This window comes from Nelumbo nucifera, chromosome 7 (assembly GCF_055504915.1).
Source record: "Nelumbo nucifera cultivar China Antique chromosome 7, China Antique-T2T, whole genome shotgun sequence".
NCBI classification, from domain to species: Eukaryota; Viridiplantae; Streptophyta; class Magnoliopsida; order Proteales; family Nelumbonaceae; genus Nelumbo; species Nelumbo nucifera.
The window spans coordinates 19,368,805-19,394,436 of NC_142655.1; the positions used below are offsets into that span (position 1 = coordinate 19,368,805).

The 25,632-nt window shown below is 37.9% G+C and overlaps 1 protein-coding gene across 1 annotated transcript; it reads left to right on the forward strand.

Annotated features, from left to right (window-relative positions):
• Positions 1–790: 790 nt before the first annotated feature.
• Positions 791–25,068, forward strand: LOC104588277 (protein kinase family protein / protein phosphatase 2C (PP2C) family protein). Its single transcript, XM_010246135.3, has 12 exons — positions 791–1,160; positions 1,284–1,401; positions 1,535–1,701; positions 4,480–4,547; positions 4,691–4,914; positions 6,172–6,223; positions 18,628–19,174; positions 19,253–19,322; positions 19,403–19,622; positions 22,046–22,150; positions 23,436–23,531; positions 24,694–25,068. Exons 1-12 carry the CDS (start codon positions 1,046–1,048, stop codon positions 24,886–24,888), a joined length of 1,977 nt encoding a protein of 658 aa, XP_010244437.1. The 5' UTR covers positions 791–1,045; the 3' UTR covers positions 24,889–25,068.
• Positions 25,069–25,632: the final 564 nt, after the last annotated feature.

The following is a 25,632-nucleotide window of genomic DNA, read 5'->3' on the forward strand; positions in this document are numbered from 1 at the left end:
CTATTTGACATATGAAGCCAAAAGAGAAATGTAACACTACAATTTGAAAAGCAAAATCTATGGTACATGCGCTATAGTTCAGTTCGGAAAGAATACAAATACAAATATGTACACTGCAAATATATACAAAATATAAGGTTTTGCACTTTACATATATTCCTTCCAAATTGAGCCTATTAATAAAAAAAAACTCGAACTAATGATAAATTAACATACTATGGTTGGATCTATAATATTGTTAAAGTCTTTAATATATAATAAATACATTATATAAATACACTTTGCAAAAGATAAAGTAATAAAAAAATAAAAGGAATAATAGACTGTACTCTCCCTCAGAAATCTGAAATTACAGCCATCAAAATAAAATAGACCATATACCATAATTGAAATTTTGATTTAATATGTAACACAATTTGAAATACATTGTGGCTGGATTTCTTCTAAAGTCTTTGGGTGGTTGTAATGAAGACATGGGATGAGGGTCCAGAGGTTTGGGGGAGGCCGGAGGGCTAACCCTGTTGCCTAGCCCATTACCCAAAATAAAGAGTTCAGTTGCAAGCTCCATATTCACCAAAAAAATAAGTCACTCAGTTTCAGCCACATCAGTGGTCATCAAATGACCCCTTCATGTAGGGCAATGTTTATGTTTAGCCATTCATAAAAATAAAAAATAAAAAAAAATGAAGGAAAGGGACCAAATGGAATATTCAATATTGTGGCTCACCTAGATTTCTTTGCTAGGTGAGTCTCAAACTGAATAAACGTCCAAACAACTTGACAAAGGAAAGGGGCTTCTTCCAACGCCATTTGGATGGATTCAGAGATCAGCTCCCAAGTAATGGGTCCTCTCTTTTAGCCAACAAGGCCAAAAAGGGTGTTCTTTGTAGAACAGTGTCGGTGTCAATCGTCAATTAGACAAATTATTTGCTTGTCTGAGCTAAAATACCTCTACTGAAACGAACCCATTAGAACTTCTCTTGATTCCCATCCCTTTTCTCTGATTTCCCACCTCATCAGTCATAAGGGAGAGAGGGAGAGAGAGATGGGGGTGCAGATACTGGAGCCCAACACCTGCATAAGAGGCTGCTGCAGCAGCAAGACCATCCCTTTGCATCTCCCAGCTTCATCGTATACTCTCCTCTCCCCAATTGCTCGAGGTAACTGCTTATAATCCAATCCAGTGAGCAGGAAAGATGGAAGAAAAGTTCTCTAATTAAATATAGGGAAATTTTGTTCATGTTCTTATTTGTTTTTCTTTGTTTATATTTGTGGACTTGTAGGTTCGGAAAGCGTTGTTTATGAAGGAATTCTAGATGGGAAAAGAGTTGCAGTGAAGAAACCCATCTTGTCTACATCAGAAGACCTTGACAAATTCCATAAAGAGTTACAGATGTTATGGTTGGTTAAATCCATTGTTTATTATTTTTTTTTCTTCTGAATTTTGAGAGTATTGGGTTAATTATTTGTTTGATCAATGCCCATGAAGGTGGGCTTTCGTTAACCTCATTTTTTTAATTCGGTAATTAATTAGCAAACTAGATCATCCGGGGATAGCTACATTGGTTGCAGCCCATGCGAGGCCACCCAATTACATGTTCTTCTTCCAGTTTTATGAGTCTCGGAATCTGGCCGAGCAATTACATGTTGAAGAATGGAACCCGGGAATTGATCAGGTGCTCAAGATCGCCTTTCAACTCGGTAAACTTATACTCTGCTGCGTTTGAGTTCATTCTTTATCTATATATTTATTTGTTGTTTTTCTTTTCCATCTTTTACTTGTTAAATTTATCTTCAAATGTGGTTGTTACTCTTTCTTACAGTTAGGCATGAAATTGGGTTTATGTTAGTGTTTGAACAAGAGGTTTTTGTGGGTATCCTCTGAAATGAGAGAGAGCATATAATTTCAATAGGGAGGAAATTACTTTGGAAAGAAAAGAGCATATAATTTCCACATTTTCCTTTTTAATGGAAAATGTGTACATTTTTCAACCAGGACTGGAGGACATTCCAGCGAGGAGCCTGATTTCTGAACATCATCTTATGGTATATTTAGGGCTAATTTGTTGTTCCTGGGTTTTCTTGGTTAGGATTTGGGTTGGTAATTTGAAATTTGCAGCCCCTATCGCATCAGGTTGTCTACGGTTAAGCTTCTGTTTTATATAGCTAGTGTATACTTTTCTTCCTATAAATGTTTTATCTGATAGAAGTATATCATTAAATATTTTTTCACTTGCTTTAGTGGTATACAGAACCACTAAGTATTTTGTACTTCCTTTTTTTTCTTCTTAGAATTTTATTGATTAAATGCTTGTAGAAAAGATTTTAGGAAAAACTCAAGGAAAGGTCTTGTTAAGTTCCTATTTTTGGGTGTTAGTAAATTAAAATTGTTTATCTATTTTTAGGTTTAAAAATCAAGGAAAGTTCTAATAGACTTTCTATTTAGGGAGTTTTATTTGTATCTTCTCTCTTTAAGGTAGCTTACTTATCTGGCTTATCTATTTCGAATTATTAGAACCAACTTGCACACTCAAAGACAACTATGACTTAAAAGAGACTCATTGGGATATTTAGCCAATGGTTTCAGAAAGCTGGTACAAGGAACCAGCTCACTTCCATTATCTGTATGGTGCTGACATTTAAAGTTTTGGAACAATAGACGGGGACAAATTTCCGAACTTTTGAAGATGCTAGGTAAAGCCAGGTTCAATAGCAGACAAAGTTATTAGATGGTTTCAGGAACTGGGCTCACCCAGGCCTTCCAAATTTATACTCTTCTATTGGTGATTTCTTGGGTGGGGGAGGTCAAATGTTGATGGAATATCCAGAAGGAATCCCGGAAGTGGAAGGGACTTGCTTCAGAGATGTGACAGGAAAAGTTTTACTGGCCTTTTCACATGCTTATGGTGTTACTAAAATCTGGTTACAGAAATTAGAGCCTTACTGGATGGACTTTATTATTGGCAAGTCTTAAACCTTGGCTGCAAAATTAGAGTATTGAGTGACTCTTCTATTGTAATCAATTGGGTATCCCTGAACTAAAAGCCTCCCTGGTATGTGACATAATGGTGCAGAGACATTGTTCAGTTGTTGGAGAATATGAAATATGGCATTAACTATGGTTATGGAAGCTGTGAAGGCAATACCATGTCTGACGACCTCACCACAAGAGGAGTAGACAAACAATGGCAAGATATGTTCTATCCAAGACAGAGCTTCCTAGAGAAATCAAAGGTTGGGTGAGGTTGAACAGGTTGAGATTTCCATTTCTACAGAATATTAGCATCTTTTTTGTTTTGGTTGGGAAGGGGTTCCATTTGCTGCGAGCAGGGGTTAAGGGTGGAGGTTTTGCATGGCTTGTGGTGATGAAAAGCATAATGACCTTAGATCAACTAAAGATGAGATGCTTTCAGTTTCCCTGTATTTGCTACCCCTTAACAACAAAGAAGATTCTAGTCATCTTGTTATTTCTTGCAGCTTTACAAAATTCGTTTGGGGTTTCTTACTTTCTCTATTTAGAAGATCTGGGTGGCAACCATTAAATTCAAGAGAAAATTTTGCTACACGACCAAGGATTTATGGAAGCAAGAGAGCTAACATCTTCTAGAGATACATCCTGTTTGCAGTGGTTTCGTGTATTTGGAAGGAAAGAAATAACAAACAGTGAACCATGAATGAGTATGTTTCATTGCTGGGAATCTGATTCTGGATTAGGTTCTTGTTCATCCAGAATATGCTGATATTCAAAGAAGCTCTTTTAGGACATCTTTTTGGGTTACACCAGAGTTGCATTAGGGAAATGTAGAGTGATGATTTTATTGAGGATGTTGATTTCTTTTTCTTTGATTTCGGGCTTTTCTGTTTGGGGTGCTATGCCATCACCTCATCATCCATATGCACATTTTCTTGTGATTAATAAAAATTTTTCTTCTATTTCATTATGAAACTCTTTTCTTTTTCTTTGTCTACAAGGGACTTGATGGTTGCATCCATCTCCTGCAATTATTGTCCCACATGTATCCAGAAATGGAAAAATCATAATTTTTTTTGTTTACATAACAAAAACTCTCTAACATAAGAAAAACTATAAACAGATTTACAAATGCAATCTATTTATTATTTTTTGAAGGAAAAACATAAAACTGGCAATTCTTTTGGGCAGAAAAGTTTTTCTATATATTCAAAATAAATATTCATCTTTTTTTATTGTTTTTATTTTTTGTTTTTGAGGGACCTGAAGAATTATCCAGGTCTATGTGTCCATCATACAACATGTTTTAAAGGTAAATAACAAAGCCATCTTTGTGTTTATAAAATAGAAATAACGTAGATGCATAGAAATGTTCACATTGTATATTTGGTAGTATTACATTAAGCTGTTTGTATCCTTGTAGCTAATCTGATATTTATATATTGCATCTTCTGTCTACTACAATAATAACTAAAGGTTTGCAATGTTTGTTTGTCTTCTTTTTTCAGCGCAAGCTCTTCAGTATCTACATAGCCTTGGAATTGCACATAGGGATGTGAAACCAGCAAATATTCTTGTAATAATCTATTTTATCTACCTATCCTCATGTTTACTCTTTATTTATATTTTTAAATTCGCATCAATTCTTTTCTATATTTTGGTTTCCTCGTTTTCAACTCTAAGACACTGATAAAACCATTGCTTGTGGTTGTGCTGCAGCTTGACAGAAATTATTATCCACATCTAGCAGATTTTGGGTTGGCAGAGTACAAAAAAGATCTTAGGAAAATCTCTATTGAAAACTGGAAATCATCTGGAAAGCCAACTGGTGGTTTCCATAAAAAGAATATGGTTGGAACCCTCCTCTATATGGCACCTGAAATATTAAAGAAGGACATACACACAGAAAAGTCAGATGTCTATAGCTTTGGAATATCAATAAAGTAAGCATTTGGAAATCGTAAAGGATTTAGGACATTGTAGTTCATTAGTCAATTGCTTCCAAAGAAAATCTGACTGGAGATGGAATTATATTTTCATATATAAGTTGTTGGTTTGCATCTTGTTGGAGGTTTTTTTTTTAATTTTTTTAATATACTTTAATCAAGCCAATTTTTGGGACACAACAGTAACCATGAAAGTAAATTAAACTTTGTGCTGAAATCCTTTGTATGTGAGGTTCACTTTAGGAAAGGAAAGAAATATTGATCAGAAAATCCTCAGTGCATACTAGCAGAAGAGGGGGTAAATAGAGACCATTTGTTTGGGCAAAAGTGTAAAACTGTATACTGGGTGTTGAATGGAGTGCTCCAACGTTATACCAAACTTATTTCTTTTTTAATTTAATGAATCTATTTTGCTGATCATAAAAAAAAAACTCAGTGCATACTCTGGTATGAAAACTTGGTATTTAATGAATCTATTTTGGATGGCTTTGATCATCATGATCTAATGATTATAAGATCCTTTCTGAACAGGGACCAAGTATTATGATGCATCTGATAATATCTTATTTCACTTAAAAGAAAATAGGATTCACCATAAACTGACATATTTCTGTTATTTAAATAAAGTGAGTTATTGAATCTATTTTAAAGCCCATACAAGACCCTTTAAAACCAAAGTAGGACCACAAGTAAATGATCTTACTTTCCATCCCATGGCCTACCTCTCTTTAGGGGGAAGGGGTGGGATGGAGAGGTCTTACTCTTGTAGAAGAAAGGGGTGGCTACCTAATGACACCAACCCCAATAGAAACTACTCTGGAGAGGTGAACCTCCATTAATGCTTTCTAACTCCTCTAATGTATCAAAAGGTGTGATTTAATGACAAATTGAATAGGGCATAACATTTGAAAACTTAAATGCATCAATAGCTGTCAATAAACTCTTTGCACTCTTGCTTTAGCTAGACATAAAAATCTTTATATTTAGAGCTTGCTTCATTCACAAAGACCCAATTCTATAAATTTGGTTTCATTGCCTGCTTTCTTCTACAATCTTTAGATTTGGATGTTTATATTAACATGTTCTTGTTGAAATTTGTATCAGTTGCTTATCTTTACTGATTTAATGAAATTTTAAAGAATTTTTACTTATAAAAAAACTGTATCAGCAATAACAATTACTTTTAGTGATCTGTTATATGCTTTTTCCTTAAGTTTCATGCTGAAAAAGAATTTTTAACTCAATTTATTGCAGTGAGCTGCTTACTGGTGTTGTTCCATACACTGATCTCCGTGCAGAAGCCCAGGTATAAGTTCTCTCTTTTTCCTGTATTTTTAAGTTTTTCTATCTGGTATGATCTGTTGATGAGTAGTGATTTTAATATGTTAAATGTGCATTATACATCTAAGCACACATGCTTTTATACAATATACATATTTTTTACATATATACATGCCTGCATTGATTCATTTCTTCATTTTCCATTCATGTTGGAATACTCAATTTGCATGAGAAAGGGTTATTTTAGGAAGAAAATATATAGTTAGGGACTTGAATGTAATATCATCCCCATTAGGAGGTTGTAATTTTGGATAATTTTCATATTACATAAAGACTCTCACACCAGAGAGGTATATTGGCATGTGATATTGTTGGACCAATGGTCTTTACTCTTCTCAACTTTCTTCTTTCTCATCATTCACAACAAGAAGATATCTGAGCAATAAGAAGACTTTGAAGATGATGAGATTTTTTTTGTTTGGATCAGTAATCGGTTCATTTCATAATTCACAAAGAAAACATTACAACAAGATTCTTTTACAAATGTATTCACCCCCTTTACAAACTTAGAAGCCCCAATAACAAATGTGCCCAGAAAAATTGTTCACTATACACCCCTTGTTTAAGCAAGATGGCAGCCATACCATTTACCATTCTCTTTACCCATCTAAAAGTTGCCTCTAGCTCCTTTTTTATGCTCTTAATTTCTCTTATAAAAGTTCTCTTTACCCATCTAAAAGATGTCAACCATCCCATTCCACACACCCGGGTTTCTGCCCATCCAAGAGATTACCAATTTTAAGTCACCCTCAATCTCTACATGCTGAAATCCACGTTTTTTGCTATCTTTATTCCTTGGTGCAAGGCTAACACTTACAGCCCTTGCAGAATCCCCTACTGCAATGGGCCCAGCTTCCATCAAAGTTCAATTTCATTTTATTATTTGGAGGCTTCCAGTCTATTATTATTGTCTTTCACAAAGGTAGAGCTTTGCTACTTCATTCCAGACTCATAGGATATCACCTACTGTCACCACTTGGAATGCTTCCAAATTTTTTACCTAGTGAGCAGTTTTTGTCTTTATGCCCTCTACAATATCTTCTAAACTCCTAAACTTTTCCCTTTAAGATTCCTTCATTTCTTTCTTCCCAAATTGTCAAACTAGTTGCTTCCTTGGTTGCCTTCCATAATAGGCTTCCCCTCTTTTTTGTTTGTCTGAAAAAAGCCTGGGCTCAACAGTGTTGTAATATCTTGTGGAGGGTTCCTCCTGCATTCAAAGAGAGAAGGAATGCACACCCAAACACAATTCACAAAAGTACAGGAGATTAGTAAATGAGGGATGGTTTGTCCATTTTCCTTGCATAGAACACACTTATGAGGAGAAAGGCATTTATATGGCCTTCTTCTTTGAAGAACATTATAGGTGTTTATCTTTCCAAGGAAAGCTTCCTAGCAGAAGGCTTGTACTTTAGGATGAGTAGGTTTGCTCCAAATTTCTTTTGCAAGAAAGGTTCCTTCCTGAAACTGAAAAGACTAGGGTATCAAAAAATGAACACAAGAAAAAAGTCTAGAAGGAGAAGGTTTCCAAATTCTATTGTCATCCACCCTTGGGTTCAAAAAAACTGACCCTAATTTAGGCGGCATTTGGTAACGTGGTTTTGGCGTGTTTCAACCCGTTCTTTCAGGGGTGCTGTTTGTTCCAAAATGAGCTGTGGTTGGTTCTGTAATGCAAAATCTCGTGCCAATCCAGCAACGTTAATTTTTCGTGTTTCCAAATGCGCCACACCCCTCCTTTTGTATTTATCTCTTATTCCCTGCTTCTCCACCACATTTCAGAATATATTTTTTATTGTGGTTCATCCTAGAACACACCACACTACAGCCTATAGAATGCACCAACCATGGTTCAATCACACCTTTTCCAACCACAGAACATAGCAAACCCTTATTTAACAGTTCAATCACAAGTTCACACTCTCTTTCTATTAGGCCTCTTATGAATCCAAAATCCCAATTTAACCTAGAATTTGAGGTGCTCTAGGAAGAAGCAAAGGGTTTCTTTTGAAAGCTGGAAAGAGAATAAAGCAAGGGGAATTGGGTTTTGAGAGTGGTATCACCCAGCCAAATGTCTTCCTAAAAAAGGAATATTTCCACAACCTACATCAAACCTTGTGAGATTTAGGAAAGTAGGGAGTACCTCATGAATGGCTTTCTAGGGTGAAGAAGCTGAAGCAAGATGAGACACCTTTGCATCCCAACCATTATCCAAAACACCATCTAGTTCTAGAGGCAGATACCACAATCATTTCCCAAGAAAAAGTCAAAATGGCAAGTAAATGGTGTATGTAATGAAGAGAAGATGGCTAAAAGACTAAAATGGGAGACAAAGAGAAAGGTACCTATTTAAGTCTCTTAATATTCTCTTATTTGATTTATATTGTTGTTTGCTACAGTCTTTTGAGCCTTAAATGTGCAATTATAATCTAACAATTCCTTAAGGTTTATTAATTAATTCTATGTTTCTAGAAAAATTCTCTGATTTTTTTTTTTACATTTTCCAAATATCTTGGTGAAATTAGTGAAATTTCCCTGAAATTTTCCCATCTCTACATAGTGAAATGTCTATTGAAATCAAAATTGTGAACCATGGCAGTTAGTAGTGGTATCAAGTGTAAAGTTTTTTTTTTCAATATTTTTCTGTTTATGCTAGTACGTGGGTTGTTTGTAATGAAGGGGGTATGAATTTGGGGTGTTTCTTTTATTTTTGTTTTTCAGTGACATCTTAATACATGAGAATGTATTTCCCTCACATTTTCTTTTAAACAGAATTTTAGTTTTCTAACAAATAAAAACAAACTCAGTCTAAGGCTGGAAGCTCTATTAGAATTGGTGTTGTTTTCAGGAATTGGGAAGGACACATTTACATAACATTTTCAGGAGCAATAGGGATTGTAGTGGCTTGGGCTAAGAACAACAAAGTGGGATTGTAAAAATACAGACATATGATAAGGGAAATATCAAGACTGTCTTTGGAAATTAAAGTCCAATACAGGGTGGACATCAAGGTCAGCTAACCACCTAGCTGATGGTTTGGCAAAGTCTGGGGTATATAGAAACCAAATTTATTGGGGTATTATACCAAGTGAAAGAAATATGAAGGGAGAGTTTAGCTGAGGCTGACTACCTAAAAGGGATGCAAGACCATTGTTTTAAAAGGCTTAAGCCTTGAGGCGTGAGGCGTACGCCTTGAAGCGAGGCGCTAAGATTTTGCCTCAAGGCTTAAGCCTCACAATTATGGTTTGAGGCTTAAGCCTTTGTCAGAATGAGGCATAAGCCTCAAGCCTTAAGGCATGAGGCGCAAAAAGGCGTAAGCCAAAAAAATACATATTTTTATGTATTTTTTATAGTTTAAAATATATAGAAAAAACACTTTAATAATTATGGGCCAAATAAAAAGAGTAAAAATGAAAAACCAATAAGGCAAATCAAGTTCTATTAGTTTCTCATAGTATTTTAGCTTAGGAGAGTTCAGTGCAAAAAAAGGGTCAATCATGTTATTAGTTTTCTTGGATAAATCAAGTGGAATTTTCTTAATATTCTAATTGAACATCCCAAGTTTGTTGCTTTTCTCATTCCTTTTCCTAATGGATTTATTTTTCTTTTTATTGTTTTTTTTTTCTTTTTGCATAGATCAAATCAACTGCATTGTTTCTTTTCTTCACAACTGTTGGATGACCATAAATCTAATGCCCATTATATAGATGATTCTTCATATGGATAATTTCATAAGGTTGCATTTTGAAACATGAAATGTAAAATGCTTATAATTGTTAGATGATTAATTATTATTTTATTTAATGCTTCAAACTTAAAGCTTATTGCTTATAAACTTCTATTTTATGGATATTTGTACCTTCCATCATTCTAACTTAGTATATTACATGTTATTTTTATTATTTATAAATTTTAATTACTTTTTTTCTTAATTTTTGGGCATACGCCTCACAGGCTTACACCTCAACTACACCTTTAGCCTTTTAAAACCTTGTGCAAGACACTAAAATTAAAGTTTTCTGTTGGAAAGATATACACATGAGGATCAACACTTCTGAGATCCTTCAAAAGAGAAGACCCTATCGGTACCTCTTGCAGGATATTTGTTTCCTTTGTTTAGCAAGTTGCCAAGTTGTGAGACTATGCACCACCTGCTAATCTCCTATCGTTCATTTTTTGCATTTGGGAGTTACTTTATTTGGCTGTAGGTGGAATCCTCCTGGGGACATAAAAAGCATCTTCAGCCTTTCCTTTTTCTTTCCTCCTAAGAAGAGGGGTAATTGGTTATGGAGATGTGTAAGAGCATTTACTTTTTTGGTATCTATGTGAAGAAAGGAATGCTAGGATCTTCAAGGAAAAATTGCAAAGAAATAAAGCTATTACAGAAAACATGTCTTTTAAAGTGATCCATTGGGTACATTTAGTGGATGCCTTTTCCCCTTTTATTACTCATGACATCATTTGGAATTGGCAAACCATGACTACTCTGCATCCCCTTGGAGAGTATCAAACTTGTTACGGACATTATCTCTTATCCTAATCAAGACGAATTTTGATGTCTTTAGTCTTGGTAACTCGGAGAAGTCAGGAATTAGAGGCATATTTAGAAATCTTATGTGCTGATTTCGGCCAAGCTTCTTGTGAAAGGAAGAGTAGAAAGTTGGGGATTTCAGCAAGAGGCAAAGGAAAGGAAAGAAAAGAGAAGAAGGTCGACTAGGATTGATTGACTTAACCCTAGCCGCCAGCCCCTCATTCTATTTATAATTAACTTAAGTATGTGATATTACAAAGATGCCCTAAGTAGGGCAGCAACTCAACTTAAGTAATTACAACTCTTTAAAAAATAAAGACTAATGGGCCCAAGGCCCAACAACATCTTAATTTAAAAGGAAATAAACTGAACACAAGTCGGCCCACTCAACACTCCCCCTCAAGTTGGGAGTAGATGTCATATATCCCCAACTTGCATAGATCATGCTCCAGCTTATTCTTTGCAACGCCTTTTGTGAGGACATCAGCAAGCTGCAGATCAGAAGAAATGTATGGAAGACAAACTCCAGAAGTTACCCTTTCTCTGATAAAATGTCTATCTACTTCAATGTGCTTAGTTCGGTCATGCTGGACTGGATTATGAGCAATATTAATTGCTGCCTGGTTATCGCAGTATAGCATCATAGGTTCTTCTACCTGAACACTGATTTCTTCCAATAGAGAACGGATCCAGAGAAGTTCTGAAACTCCATGTGCCATGACCCTATATTCGGCTTCTGCACTTGATCTTGCCACAATTGTTTGTTTTTTACTCTTCCATGAGACTAGGTTGCCCCCAACTAGGGTGCACACTCCTGAAGTTGATCTTCTGCCATCGAGGCATCCTGCCCAGTCCGCATCTGTATAGGTCTCTAGCTTGAGCTGTCCATGATCAGTAAACAATATGCCTCTGCCTGGATGTCCCTTCAGATAAGCAAGGATCCTGTCAACTTTCTTCCAGTGCTGGTCTCGTGGAGCATGCATGTATTGGCTCACTACACTTACTGCATAGGAGATGTCCGGTCTTGTCATGCACGAGTATAGTAGCCGACCCACAAGTCTTTGGTACCTCCCAAGGTCCTTTACTGGTTCACCTTTTGATGCACTGATTCTATGGTTCTGATCAATGGGGGTGCTAGCTGCCTTTGTTCCAAGTTTCCCTGTTTCTTGGAGAAGGTCCAAGACATACTTCCTTTAAGAGATAAAAATTCCATGTTTCGATCTTGCAACTTCAATGCCTAAGAAGTATCTCAGTTCTCCAAGGTCCTTAATCTCAAATTCCTTATGCAGGTTCCTCTTCAGACTATCAATCTCACTTAGATCATTCCCAGTGACAACAATATCATCCACATAAACACTTAGGATTGACACCAAGGATCCCCTGCGCTTCACAAACAAGGTGTGATCAGATTGAGTTTGAGTGTAGCCAAAAACAATCAAGGCCTTTCTGAATTTGTCGAACCATGCTCTAGGGGATTGTTTCAAGCCATATAGTGGCTTCTTCAGCTTGCATACCTTTCCCTCTTTAGCATTATCATAAAAACCAGCTGGAAGGTCCATATACACCTCTTCTTGCAGATCCCCATTTAGGAAAGCATTCTTCACATCCAGTTGAAACAAGGGCCAAGAGTATGAGGCAGCAAGAGAAAGGAGTATCCGAACAGAGGTCATCTTTGTAACTGGTGCAAAAGTCTCTAGATAATCAATGCCATAGGTCTGTGTGTATCCTTTTGCAACAAGTCTTGCCTTGTACCTCTCTATGCTTCCATCTGCCTTATACTTTACTGTGTAAACCCATATGCATCCAACTGTCTCCTTGCCTTCTGGTAGGTTCACAATCTCCCATGTCTAATTCTTAATCAAAACCTCCATCTCTTCTTGCATAGCTGCCTTCCACTCAAGTTTGGAGAGAGCCTCACTAACACCCTTGGGTATAGACACGAAATCAAGAGAAGAGAGAAAAGCACGGTAGGAAGGAGAAAGTCAACTGTAGGATAAGTATTGTGATATGCAATGAGCAGTGCACTTCCTCTTCCCTTTTCTAAGAGCAATAGGGAGATCAAGGTTATCTGTAACAGTGTTAGTGGGACCAATGGGAACTGAAATAGTAGAGGGATCAAGAGGAATACCTGGATCTGTATCAGCTGAATCTGGAGTCTCCAAGGGATCGACAGGAAGTGGTGTGAGTTCTGCTGTAGTGGAATCAACCTCCTTATGAAGTCTTTGCCGTGAGTAATACTGTGAGATGGAACGCAAAGGGGGGGGCAAGGTAGGTGACATCGAATGGTTGTCAAGCACAGTAGTAGGCACAGGAACTGGAACTGGGAGAGGGATAGACTGCTGACTTACTTCCCCAAAACACTCCCCCTGAGAAGGATTCCTTGAGAAGAAGTATGTAGATTCGAAAAAAGTGATGTCCATAGTAACAAACCGGTTCCCAGAGACTGGATCATAGCAGCGGTACCCTTTCTAATTCTCTGCATATCCAAGGAAGACACATTTCTTTGCCTTGGGATCAAGTTTTGAACGGTAAGGACCAAGAATATGCGCAAAGCAGACACACCCAAACACCCTTTGAGGAATATGAAACATCTCCCCCTGAGGAAAAAGAAGGCTGAATGGAGTGCTGAATCCAAGTATACAAGAAGGCATCCTGTTAATCAGATATACTGCCGTGAGAACAGCATCACCCAAAAAACGAACTGGAACTGTCGCTGTGATCATCATGCTTCTTGCCATCTCAACAATGTGTCTGTTCTTTCTCTCTGCAACACCATTCTGCTGTGGACTGTAGGAACAGCTACTCTGATGGACAACACCATACTCCAACAGATATGAGGCAAGATGTCTCTCAAAATATTCCCTAGCATTGTCAGATCTGAACATCTTGATTCTAGTTCCAAACTGTGTTAATACCATTTGATGGAATTGTCTCACCAAGGATGGTACCTCATCACGTGATTTCATCAAGTAAATCCAGGAATATCGAGAGAAATCATCCACAAACAGGAGAAAATAGCGATAGTCGCCCATAGAGGGAACATGATAAGGGTCCCACACATCCGAATGAATAACATCAAAAAGAGAAGAACATCTTTTATTACTCGGTTTAAAAGAGTGTCTACAATGCTTTCCAAGTTCACAACCTTCACACTTCAACCTTGACAGACTCACAGACTCAAACAGTTTTGGAAACAAAGAACTTAAAGAAGAAAAAGACAAATGGCCCAGACAATTATGCCAAAGTATAATTTGATCCACAAGTTTTGACTCACTGCCCTTGCAAACATGATGACTTTGGTGAATTGGAAGAGTATCCAGGAGGTAGATTCCATTCACTTCACGACCACTCCCAATCGTCCTCTTTGAATCCAAATCCTGCAAAATACAATGTCCAGGAGAAAAAATTACTAAGCAATTCAGATTCTTAGTCAAATTACTAACAGATAACAAGTTAGTGCTCAATATAGGAACATGGAGGACAGAGGGTAAACAAATGGAATCATTAATCTTGACAGATCCCTTCCCAGCAATAGGAACATGGGATCCATCAGCTGTGGAGACCCTATCTTTGCCAGAACTGAGTTGGTAAGAGGAGAAAATGGTGGAGCAATGGGTCATGTGCTCTGAGGCTCCAGAGTCTATAACCCAAGGAGATCTCTCCTTACCTGAAGCAGAAAAATAGTTTGCAGTGACATGTGGACTACCTGTGTGGGCAAGGGAGGTAGAGTGAGTTCCACCTGTGCTACCTGTACCTTGTTGTCCGGTTGCGGCTGAATTGGAACTAGCTGTATCCCTCTGATTCAGAAGTAACCCAAACCTCTCAAGCTTGGCCCTTACTGCAGCAACTGCAACAGACTCCAAGGCAGCTGTAGTAGGAGGGGCCGGAGTGTCACCAGTAACTACCATATGTGCATTTCCTTTCTTATTCTTCAATCTGGTTGGCACAAGATGTGGGTGAAGCTTCCAGCAAGTATCTCTTGTATGCTTCGGTTTCTTACAGTAGTCACAGAGTAAGTCCCTTTTGTCTTCCTTCTTGTTCTCATTGCCATTCTGTTTAGGTTTCACAGCACTTACCATAGCAGACTGATCAGTCATGAGATTCTTCATCATTACATCCCTCCTGCACTCCTCCCCTGACACGAATGAATATGCTTGGGAGAAAGTGACACTGTCCCTGGAAAGAAGATGTTGTCGTGCAATGTCATACTCATGGTTAAGGCCAGCAAGGAATTCGAACACCCTATACTTCTCTAAGTGTCTTTGATAGGTAGCTGCATCCTTGGTGGTTTCCCAAGCAAAGTTCTCTAGATGATCAATCTCCTGCCACAAGGTCTTAAGGACTGAAAAATAAGCTGCAACAGATCTATCTCCCTGCCTCGTAGCAATAATCTGATTTCTTAGTTGATAAGCCCTAGCAACATTCTCCTTCTGTGAATAGGTCTTTGCCACCCCATCCCATATCTCCTTAGCAGTGTTTGCCCATAAAAAGTTTTTACTTATATGTGGCAACATAGAATTACACAACCATGTCATTACCATATAATTTTCTTGCACCCACCGGGAGTTGCCAGTTTCGGGTTTTACCTCTTCACCAGTAATATACCCCAATTTTCCACGAGCCCCAATGGCCATCTTTGTAGATTGGGACCATTCCAAGTAATTTGTACCATCCAACCTAACTGTAGTAATGGTTCCGGCTCCGAAAGGGTCTCCAGCACCTCCTCCCACTGGTCCCATTTCATTCCCGGGCTTATATTCAACTCTGTGTCCCTCCATGTGTCTCAAAGAGGTACAAAAAACAGCTAAAAATGCAACAAGAATAAACAAAATACCTTTTGGAACCAACGACACTCCTTTGGTGTCCTGGACTTTCTTCCCACGAAAGATTCCTTTTCGGTGGGATGGGGAGAAGAGAGAGAAGAAACAACCGCCCTCTCTAGAGGCCTCCAAACCACATGGAACTTGAATCGCCCCTTACAAAAAACCCAGAGGAACCCTAAAAAAATAGGGCACCACTACCTAAGTCAAAATTGAAGAGTCCAACAAAATCAGGACTCTTCCCCTTTCTCCAGTTTTTCCTGATTCTGATGAGAAACCCTAGACCAGCTATAGGGCATACAGATCCACCAAGAAAATCCAAAAACTGGGCTTACCTGAAAGCTTCGATCAGCCTCTTAAATCTCCATGCAGTCGGCCGATCTAGGGCTGCAGGAACGAATCTCTTCAAGAACCTTCAACTCGCTCTGATACCAAGTAGAAAACCTTATGTGCTGATTTCGGCCAAGCTTCTTGTGAAAGGAAGAGTAGAAAGTTGGGGATTTCAGCAAGAGACAAAGGAAAGGGAAGAAAAGAGAAGAAGGTCGACTAGGATTGATTAACTTAACCCTAGCCGCCAGCCCCTCATTCTATTTATAATTAACTTAAGTATGAGATATTACAAAGATGCCCTAAGTAGGGCGGCAACTCAACCTAAGTAATTACAACTCTTTAAAAAATAAAGACTAATGGGCCCAAGGCCCAGCAACATCTTAATTTAAAAGGAAATAAACTAAACATAAGTCGGCCCACTCAACACAAAGAAATAAAGCTATTACAGAAAACATGTCTTTTAAAGTGATCCATTGGGTACATTTAGTGGATGCCTTTTCCCCTTTTATTACTCATAACATCATTTGGAATTGGCAAACCATGACTAACTCTGCATCCCCTTGGAGAGTATCAAACTTGTTACGGACAGTATCTCTTATCCTAATCAAGATGAATTTTGATGTCTTTAGTCTTGGTAACTCGGAGAAGTCAGGAATTAGAGGCATATTTAGAAATCATGGGCATATCTTGGCAGTGCTTTCTGGCACCATTTGGTATGGTGATTCCACGAGCAGAACTGTTGGCAGTTCAATATGGGCTGAGGCTGGCTAAAAGTCTAAACTTCAGGAATTTAATAGCGGAAGGAGATTTCCATGTTGTAGTTGGTTGGCTTGCAAAGGATATTGGGGGTTCATGGTAGTATAGAAATGAATTCCAAGTAGGGGTGCTCACGGTTCGGATAACCAAACCATGGGCCTAATTTTGAAACTGAACCGGTATTACTAGTTTCTAGAAAACCGGTAACCGAAACCGAACCAAAGCCAATAGGTTAACCGGTTGACCGGTTTGGTTAACTATCGGTTTTTCGATTTTTTTATATTTACAATATATATATATATTATAAAATATCTATAAATATATAATAAAAAACTATAAATATATATAAATTATTATATGTTAAATAATAAATAATATATAATGCATATTTATTAATTTATAATATATAGAAAATAAAAAATATATAATATTACATAAATATACATAAAATATATAGAAATATATGTATACCGGTCGGTTCGGTTAACCACTGGTTTTCTGTATTGGTTAACCGAAACTGAATTGGTACCTTAGATTTTTTAAAAATACCGAACTGACCGTTTCAGTTAACTGGATTTCCAGTTCGGTTTCAGTCAATTTTTCGGTTTTTCTTGCTCACCCCTAATTCAAAGATACAAGAAAGATTGATAGGGAGCTGGGAATCAAATATAGGTGGATCCCAAGATAAGCCAATAGTGTCGCTGATGCACTTGAAAGACAAGGAGTGGGTATGGAACAATTGTTTTGGGAAATGTTCCCCCAAGAGTGGAATTTATAGCAAGAAAGGAAAACATAGGGAAGGCAGCTGTTGCTGGCTCAGTGATAGGGAGGCATTGACTTGTGTCTTCTATATAGCATTCTCTACATGTCAATGCATAAATTTGGATTGTTACTGATAAAAGAAAAGGGAAAAAAATTAATATGATTCTTGTCCAGAGAGGCTTGGAGCTGAAAAAAAAAGACTGAGACACAGACAAGTCTAGGAAGTGGAGGTTATCTCCAGGGTGAAGTGTTTCCTCATCCTCTTTTCCCTTCAACTTCGACCCTGGGCAACCAATCCTTCAGTTTTACATAATTTGATTAGTATTTCCTACATTAATTTATTTTTATAGAAAGAAATAATCTCTGAGAATTTATAATTGGTTCTTTTCCTTTGTATATGTTCTGTAGGATTAACCTACCTATTAAAGTATGAGGCTGTAAGTGGAGGTTATCTCCAGGGTGAAGTGTTACCTCATCCTCTTTTCCCTTCAACTTCGACCCTGGGCAACCAATCCTTCAGTTTTACATAATTTGATTAGTATTTCCTACATTAATTTTTTTTTTTTTGTAGAAAGAACTAATCTCTGGGAATTTATCATTGGCTCCTTTCCTTTGTATGTGTTCTGTAGGATTAACCTACCTATTAAAGCATGAGGCTGTAAGGAAGGATACCTGTTAGCCATCCACCCACTGCATTACAAAGATGAGCACTGTTTTGACTAAACCAAAACATATTTCATTCTGAGTCCAAATTAGTTCATTATGTACTCGGAAAGTTGAGTTAATATTCCCATCATATCAGGCAATGGGGCATTCACATATTTTACCATGTGGACTGTTTCTTGTCATTTCCTCTTCCACCATATGCGACTCAAGTTGGATTCATCTATATGTCATCAATTTATCTTTATTGGTTAACCTCGTTGATCCTCACATGTGTTATTCATATGCTATGCTTGTTCTCTATCAGTTAGATTTAGTTCAAATTAAACAGCTAAATTTTTAATCTTGGAACGAGTTTATTATGGGCTTATTTGAAAAAGCATATTTAATCATCTTTGAAAAATTTGGCCTTTCACATCCATGGGTATGTTTCTCTTGATTGTTTGATCCTTTGCGTTAGTTCTTGCAACATCAGATGTGTACCTGAATTATACTGCTATGTACTATCTACAGGCCCACACTGTGCTGGAGATGAGATACACTGAACAACAGCTCACAGCAGCAGTAGTATCTGAAGGATTGCGGCCAGTGCTTGCTGATCCTGAGTCTGGTGCACCAACAAGTTTGTTGTCCTTGATAGAGAGGTGCTGGAACGCAGATCCTGAGAGCAGGCCTTCTTTTGAAAATATTGTTATGGAACTTGATTCAATAATGGAACATGCAAAAAAAGAGAAAGAAGTAGAAAATATCCCTGGAGTTCCTTATATTTTTCTTGGTGATCAGCTCCCAAGTGATGTCAGTAACATAAGGACTTATCAGGAGAGTATAAACTGGTTCACTCAAGGGGAGCAATTGGCCAAGAGAACTTCTCTTTCAGCTTCAAGTGCAAGAATGTGGGCTGATTTGTCAAATAATTCTTTGGAATACCATCCAATACTGTCTTGGGGATCTTTTGCTACATGTGGAAGAAGGGAGACAATGGAAGATACACACTTTTTAATGCCTCAAATGTGTGGCGAGAAGGATATCCATATATTTGGAATCTTTGATGGTCATCGAGGTTCACAAAGAGACTTTTTCCATCACCATTTTTAGTTTGAACATGTGAATTCAGTAAATGAATAGTATATGTTTGCAGGTGCTGCAGCTGCCGAGTTTTCTGCTCGAGCACTACCAGGATTCTTACAAACTTTGGGTTCCACAAATAGGTTTTGGTTTCTTTCTCGTTTGCTTGTATCTTTCTCTATTTTTTCTTCATCCCATAATTTGTGGTTATTTGTTGAAACAGTCCCTCAGACGCATTATTGGAAGCATTTGTCAAGACAGATATTGCATTCAGAAATGAATTGTTAGCTCTGCGTAATATAAAAGGAGCTGTTCAGAAAGATTGGCATCCTGGTTGCACTGCAGTTGTGGCATTAATTGTTAGGAACCATCTTTTTGTTGCTAATGCTGGTGATTGCCGGACAATTTTATGTCGGGGTGGCCATCCCTTTGCTTTAAGTAAGGTCAGTTGGAATATTTTTCATCTTCTCATTGTTTTCCCCTTATTTCCTTTTTAGTTGGTAAACTGGGTTTACAGATATACAATACCATGAAATGGGGCTGCAATTTCAATTCCAGCCAGGAACAGAACTAGTAATTTTCTCTTTTTTGGGGGGTGGGTGGGGGGATGATAATGTATTTATAAAAAGAACAAAAAAAAGTTTTAAAAATTTACAGAATCTAGAATAGATATGAAATGCATAAAGTATCAATATCTAAACTCCTGAGAAAGTCTCCTAAAAAAATATTGCAAATCAAAACCATATGTTATCTCGTGGAGGGTTGAATTCTATACTTTTTTTTTTTTTTTGAGATGAAAGATAACAGATGTCATTAATCAAGAAAGGGGTACATGAGAAAATGTACAACAGGAAGCACACACAGATTACAAAGGCATTACTCTCTCACCATGTAAAAATTCCCTATGGGCTTCCGATTTAGCCAACCAATCTGCTACAGAGTTTAACTCTCTAGGATTCCAGAACAGATTAGCATTCAAAGAGTCCTGAAGGTCCCGAGCCTCATGCAAATAAATAATGAGCAAGCCTCCATGGCCCTCCATTCTTCTCTCCAAGCCATCCAATGGTGTTTCTCGAATCTCCTTTGATGACAAGGGAAGACAAGCCAAGGTCTCTTGCAATCTGGAGTCCAGTTAGCACTGCTAACACTTCAGCCTTTGTGAGGTCTGCCATCCCGATTGGACCGCTGTAAGCCCACAGTAAATTCCCATCCCTTCCCTTAAACACACCCCCAATCCCAGCTAAACCAGGGCTCCCAAGGGCGCTTCCATCAAAGTTCAGGGTCACCTCCTCTTCTAAGCTTGGCTGAGGAATGTTTGTTGCTTTTAGAGAAGTTGGAGAAGAAAGCAAGATATCCACCATGCTTCTCTGAAGATCATTCAAGGGAACACCTTTGAGCTCCTCTGAGCTCAGCACCCAAATGTTGCACAAGTGAAAAATATGAGGTAACAGTTCGCCCATAGTTTTAGCTTTATTGTTGAAGATTCGGTGGTTTCTCTCCTCCCATACCCCCCACAAAACTTCTTGAACCACAATGCGCCAATACACTATTCCCCCTTTTCCAAGGCCTCTTCCTTGCCATTGCCAAAGGAGGTCTTCAATATGTTCAGGAAAGACCCAGCTGTATCCTACTAGGTTTAGGAAGAAGCACCAAATTTTCCTTGTTTCTGAGCAATGTAAAAGAAGGTGATCAGGATTGAATCCTAATTTCTTTCCAGCTTCCAGCTTCTGTTGTTTGGACCACCACTGTTCCCACTTCCTACCAATGTGTCCTTCCTGGTTTGGACTGCAGTTCTTATAAGGTGCTTAACTAAGGTAACTTTGATAAGAAGGGTTAGGGGAGTGCATTTGACGGATGAAACTTGCATTAAGTGCAATAATTCCCATGAGATAGTTGATCATTTGTTTATTCATTTGAGACTTCAGAGGTGCTATGGGTTTGGGTGAAAACGTTGTTTGGCATAACTGTAATCTAGAATCTGTAATCAATCTTCTCAGGAGCTGGCAGCTGAAGGGGTTGAGCAAAGAAGGTTCTATTGTGCGGAAGACTGCTGTTCTTGATATGATGTGGACGTTTTGGTCAGAAAGAAATTTAAGAATCTTTTAAAACAAATTTTTAATCCAAAGATAAGCTGAAACCTGAAAGCTATAGGGGAGAGTTTTGTCTTAGGTTGGGGTTTGTAGGCTATTCAAAGACAAGTTTAATGATACTTTTTTGATAGTGATACTCTTTTTTGTAAATTAAAGGACTTTTTTGGTGTACATGGGGCTTTTTTTATTTAATGAATATACCTTACGTTAAAAAAATTAATGAGCTTTGTTAAGTATTGGGGGGTCATATGTATATTTAAAATTTTGGCTTCCACATTGTACAATAGTAACAAAACTCACATAATCTTTTTTCTTTTTCTTTTTTTTTTTTTTGTGTGTGTGGTGGCAGGAGGGGGGGGGGGGGGGGGGGGGGGGGGACATGCCACCCTCAGCCCTAGACCCTAGGTTTTTTTACCTCTTGGAAGATGTTTATCGATTTAATATAAAACTTGTACAAGTGACTCTTTACTTGTATATTTTGTATAAAACTTGCACAGCCAATCTTTACTTGTGCAAGTAAACCTAGTTTACCAACCAAAACTTGTACAAAATTTACAAAATATACAAAGCTTGCAATGTGAAATTGCAGCCCCATTTCAATTGCGCTTTATACAAAATATACAAGCTTTATACAAAATTTACAAAATAGGGTGCTTCCATCACATTTCAATTTCAACAGTGTACAAGTGACTCTTTACTTGTATATTTTGTATAGCATGACTAAGCTCTAAATTTTGAACTATTCTGTGGGTGAACTGGATAACTTTTTAAAATAGGATCACATTGCAAGCAGTCTTGAGGAGAGAGAACGTGTCATCAGTGCTGGGGGGCAAGTCAAATGGCAAGTGGATACATGGAGAGTTGGTCCAGCTGCTCTGCAGGTTTTTATCTCTACCTTTGTGGAATATACCATGTCAACTGTATCCATAGAATTTGCCATTGGGTATAAATATATAATATCTTGGTAGGCTCAAGTCCCAGATGGCCGAGACCAACATTGAGTGGTACCATTTTTTTTTGTAAAATAGTTAACCAAAGGTGTTCCCTGATTCCTTTTCTTCTATGTAAGTTTTGCTTGATCATTGTTTCATCATCATCATCATCCAAGCCTTCTCCCAACTATATGGGGTTGGCTACATGAATCCTGTTTTGCCTTTTCAACGTAAGTAATCCTTTTTTGCTTGATCATTAAATTTCTAAAAATGATGTGTTTGCTTGACAGGAAAAAGTGTATGCTTACTTAAGTTTGATAAGGACTGCAGAAACTTGCACAATATTTTTTTTAGTAAAATATAAAACTTGCACAAAATTTGGAGCTTATTGATTCCTGTTATGTACCAACTTAAGAGTCACTTGTACTTAAATGGGGGCATAAGAGTAATTGATTCCTGTGTTAAGTAGGGTGTCCCATACTTAATGGGGGCATAAGAGTGACTGTAACATATTTAGAAAGCTATGTAAAGCAGCTGACTGGGACAGAGTAGGTGATGGTTTTTTACCCCATGGGCCTTCTTTATTCTTCTTCTCTTCTTCTCTCCCTTGCTTCTTTCATTCTTTTCTACTCTCAGGTCTGAAAGTCAAGGATTGTATCATGGTATCAGAGCACCTTGGAAGCTGTGAACTGTTATAAAAAGGCTGCAATTCTTCTTTTACTTCTCCTTTCTTTTTTTTTTAATTTTATTTTCTTCTGGACTTGTTTTACCGAAAACAAGTCAAAAGAGGCTCCAATCTGACTTTTTCTCTTTGGTTTGATCACTGTCACTATACTTAGAATTTTATGGCTCATGTGGTGGTGTAAGCCCTCTACTGGGTGGTTACCAAGAGGCCTGTCTATCCAGCCCTTTGACAGGCCTTGACAGAGAGACAAATTATTTATAACATATAGATAAAGAAATTAAAACTCCATTTCTTGGAGCACATACAATCCTTCTCCACGGTGTTCTATATTAAATTCTGTCTGAGAAGGTATTCTTTTTTTCTCTATTTCCCCCTTGTGGAAAAACAAGGATCCACTGCTTTTATTTTCTAAAGAAAATAACCTAAGGCCAGTTTTAGTGTGCTATGTCCAGTTGCCCCTTTAGTTTCAGATCTTTCAAAATTAATTACCAGTGGTTTGTTTTAATCATATTATATTTTCTCATAGTGTTAGTGTTTCACTTTTAACAGGTTACACGCTCAATTGGTGATGATGATTTGAAGCCTGCTGTTACTGCAGAGCCTGAGATAACCAAAATTAATTTGTCACCTGAAGATGAATACCTGGTAAGGACTATTAACTGCCAATTAAACGAATCTTTATTCTCACTGAATAAATGGTGCATACTTTTAAGTGCATATAATTCTAATCAATAAATTTGAAATTTTCTGGAAGAACCTGTAATGACCAATTTATGAAAAAAAAACTGTCTTTTCGTCCATCACTTGAAGTTCTCTTTGCTAGTCTTAAGTTCTTGTTGGTTCTACCTAGGTACTTAACAAAATTATATTAGAAGATGGACAGTTTTATGGAAAAATGGCAAGCTTCTGTTTCCTGATTGTAATCGAGCAAAGTGTAATTGCATTTCGTAATTTATGTTCTAGTCTGAACTAGCTTAGAGTTATTTCTACATATATATTGATTGTTCCCAATTATCTGAAAGAACTTCTAGGACAGTATTTAATTGTGCTTTCTGTTTGTGACCATGTCACAAAACCTGTAAGAAGCCAAGCAACTCTACAACAAAATCAATCTTCATATAAGCCATGTCCCAAGACTCCCAACTAAATGGGGTCGGCTACAAGAACCCTGCTTTGCCATTCTGTTCTGTTTAGTGCCTGAAAGAATTTGCTGGCAGAATCCAAACCTGCAGGGGAAGCCCAAATGACTTCTAGTCATGCCTGATAACCACTATAGCACGCCAACCTAACAAAATGATGGATGTTGGATGCTTAATTAACTGGTCACTATTGAACAAAATTTAGTTGCTTTCCTTTGGCACTTTTAGTCATTAAATGGGTTGCTTCAGAGTTAATTTTACATGATCAAATTAGGTTGTGTGTACATGCGTACATATCCATCCATGTATGCTATCTTGGTGAATTTTGTGGAGCCAGCAAGATTTGTGGCATTCTAGTGACTGATCCAAAAAATCAGATTACCTTTATGAAAATATCTACCTGCCTACTCAGTTTTTTTTTAGATGCATCATTAACTCAACCCATGTTTTAAATTGTTCAATTTTGTCATTCTGTTCCATCCTCATGAGTCATAACCTTAAAGGGAGAGAGTGTCCTAGTTTTCATATGATATAATTAATAATAGCCAGCCAGGTTAACCAGAATACTCTAAAATTCCAAAGCTATAGCAAATAATTTATTAGAGGCTTTTGAAAGAGCCGCACATGTTCTATAAGCAATTTGATATTTGTGTGGTTGGTATAATCAGGTAATGGCTAGTGATGGGCTTTGGGATGTGATGAGCAATGAGGATGTCGTGTCAATAATCAGAGACACTGTTAAAGAGCCAGGAATGTGTTCAAAGAGGTTAGCAACTGAAGCTGCTGAGCGTGGAAGCAAAGATAACATTACAGTCATTGTTGTCTTCTTACGGCCGGTCTCTACAGCTGAGAGAATTTACTAAGTTGGAGATATTCTTTGTATTTCTGCATGGGCGTGCGCTACATTGTGCATCCGTTTTTATTGGGGATGTGTTTAAAATGGTCAGTGATGGCATTGTTGTAAATTATCCGGTTTACTGTTTCTTCTGTATGAACCTAAAGTATAATAAAAGCCTTGGTATTTCCACTGGGGATTCGTATTAGATTATACTGTGCAATTCAATTGCTTCAACAGTCAGATGCATGAAACATTTTGATGTAACCGTTTTTGGTCACGTACCATTTTTTGGGATGTGTAAAATTTTTTGGCTAAGTACCTCGTGTTTGACCTGGTGGTGACGTGCCTTGGTGATGAGCTACTTGGTGGCGAATTTCCCGGGGGAGAACTGCCTGGTGGCGAACTGCCTGGTGGCGAACTGCTTGGTGATGCTTCCTGGTGGCGAACTGCCTAATGGCGAACTGCCTGGTGGCGAACTGCCCAGTGGTGAACTGCCTGGTGGCGAACTGCCCGGTGGCGAACTGCCCGGTGGCGAACTGCCCGGTGGCGAACTACCTGATGGCGAACTGCCTGGTGGAGAACTGCCTGATGGTGAACTGCCTGGTGACGAACTGCCTGATGGCGAACTGCCCGGCAGTGCTCCCTGGTGGCGAACTGCCTGATGGCGAACTGCCTGGTGACGAACTGCCTGATGGCGAACTGCCTGGTGGCGAACTGCCCGGCAGTGCTACCTGGTGGCGAACTGCCCGATGGCGAACTGCCTGGTGAT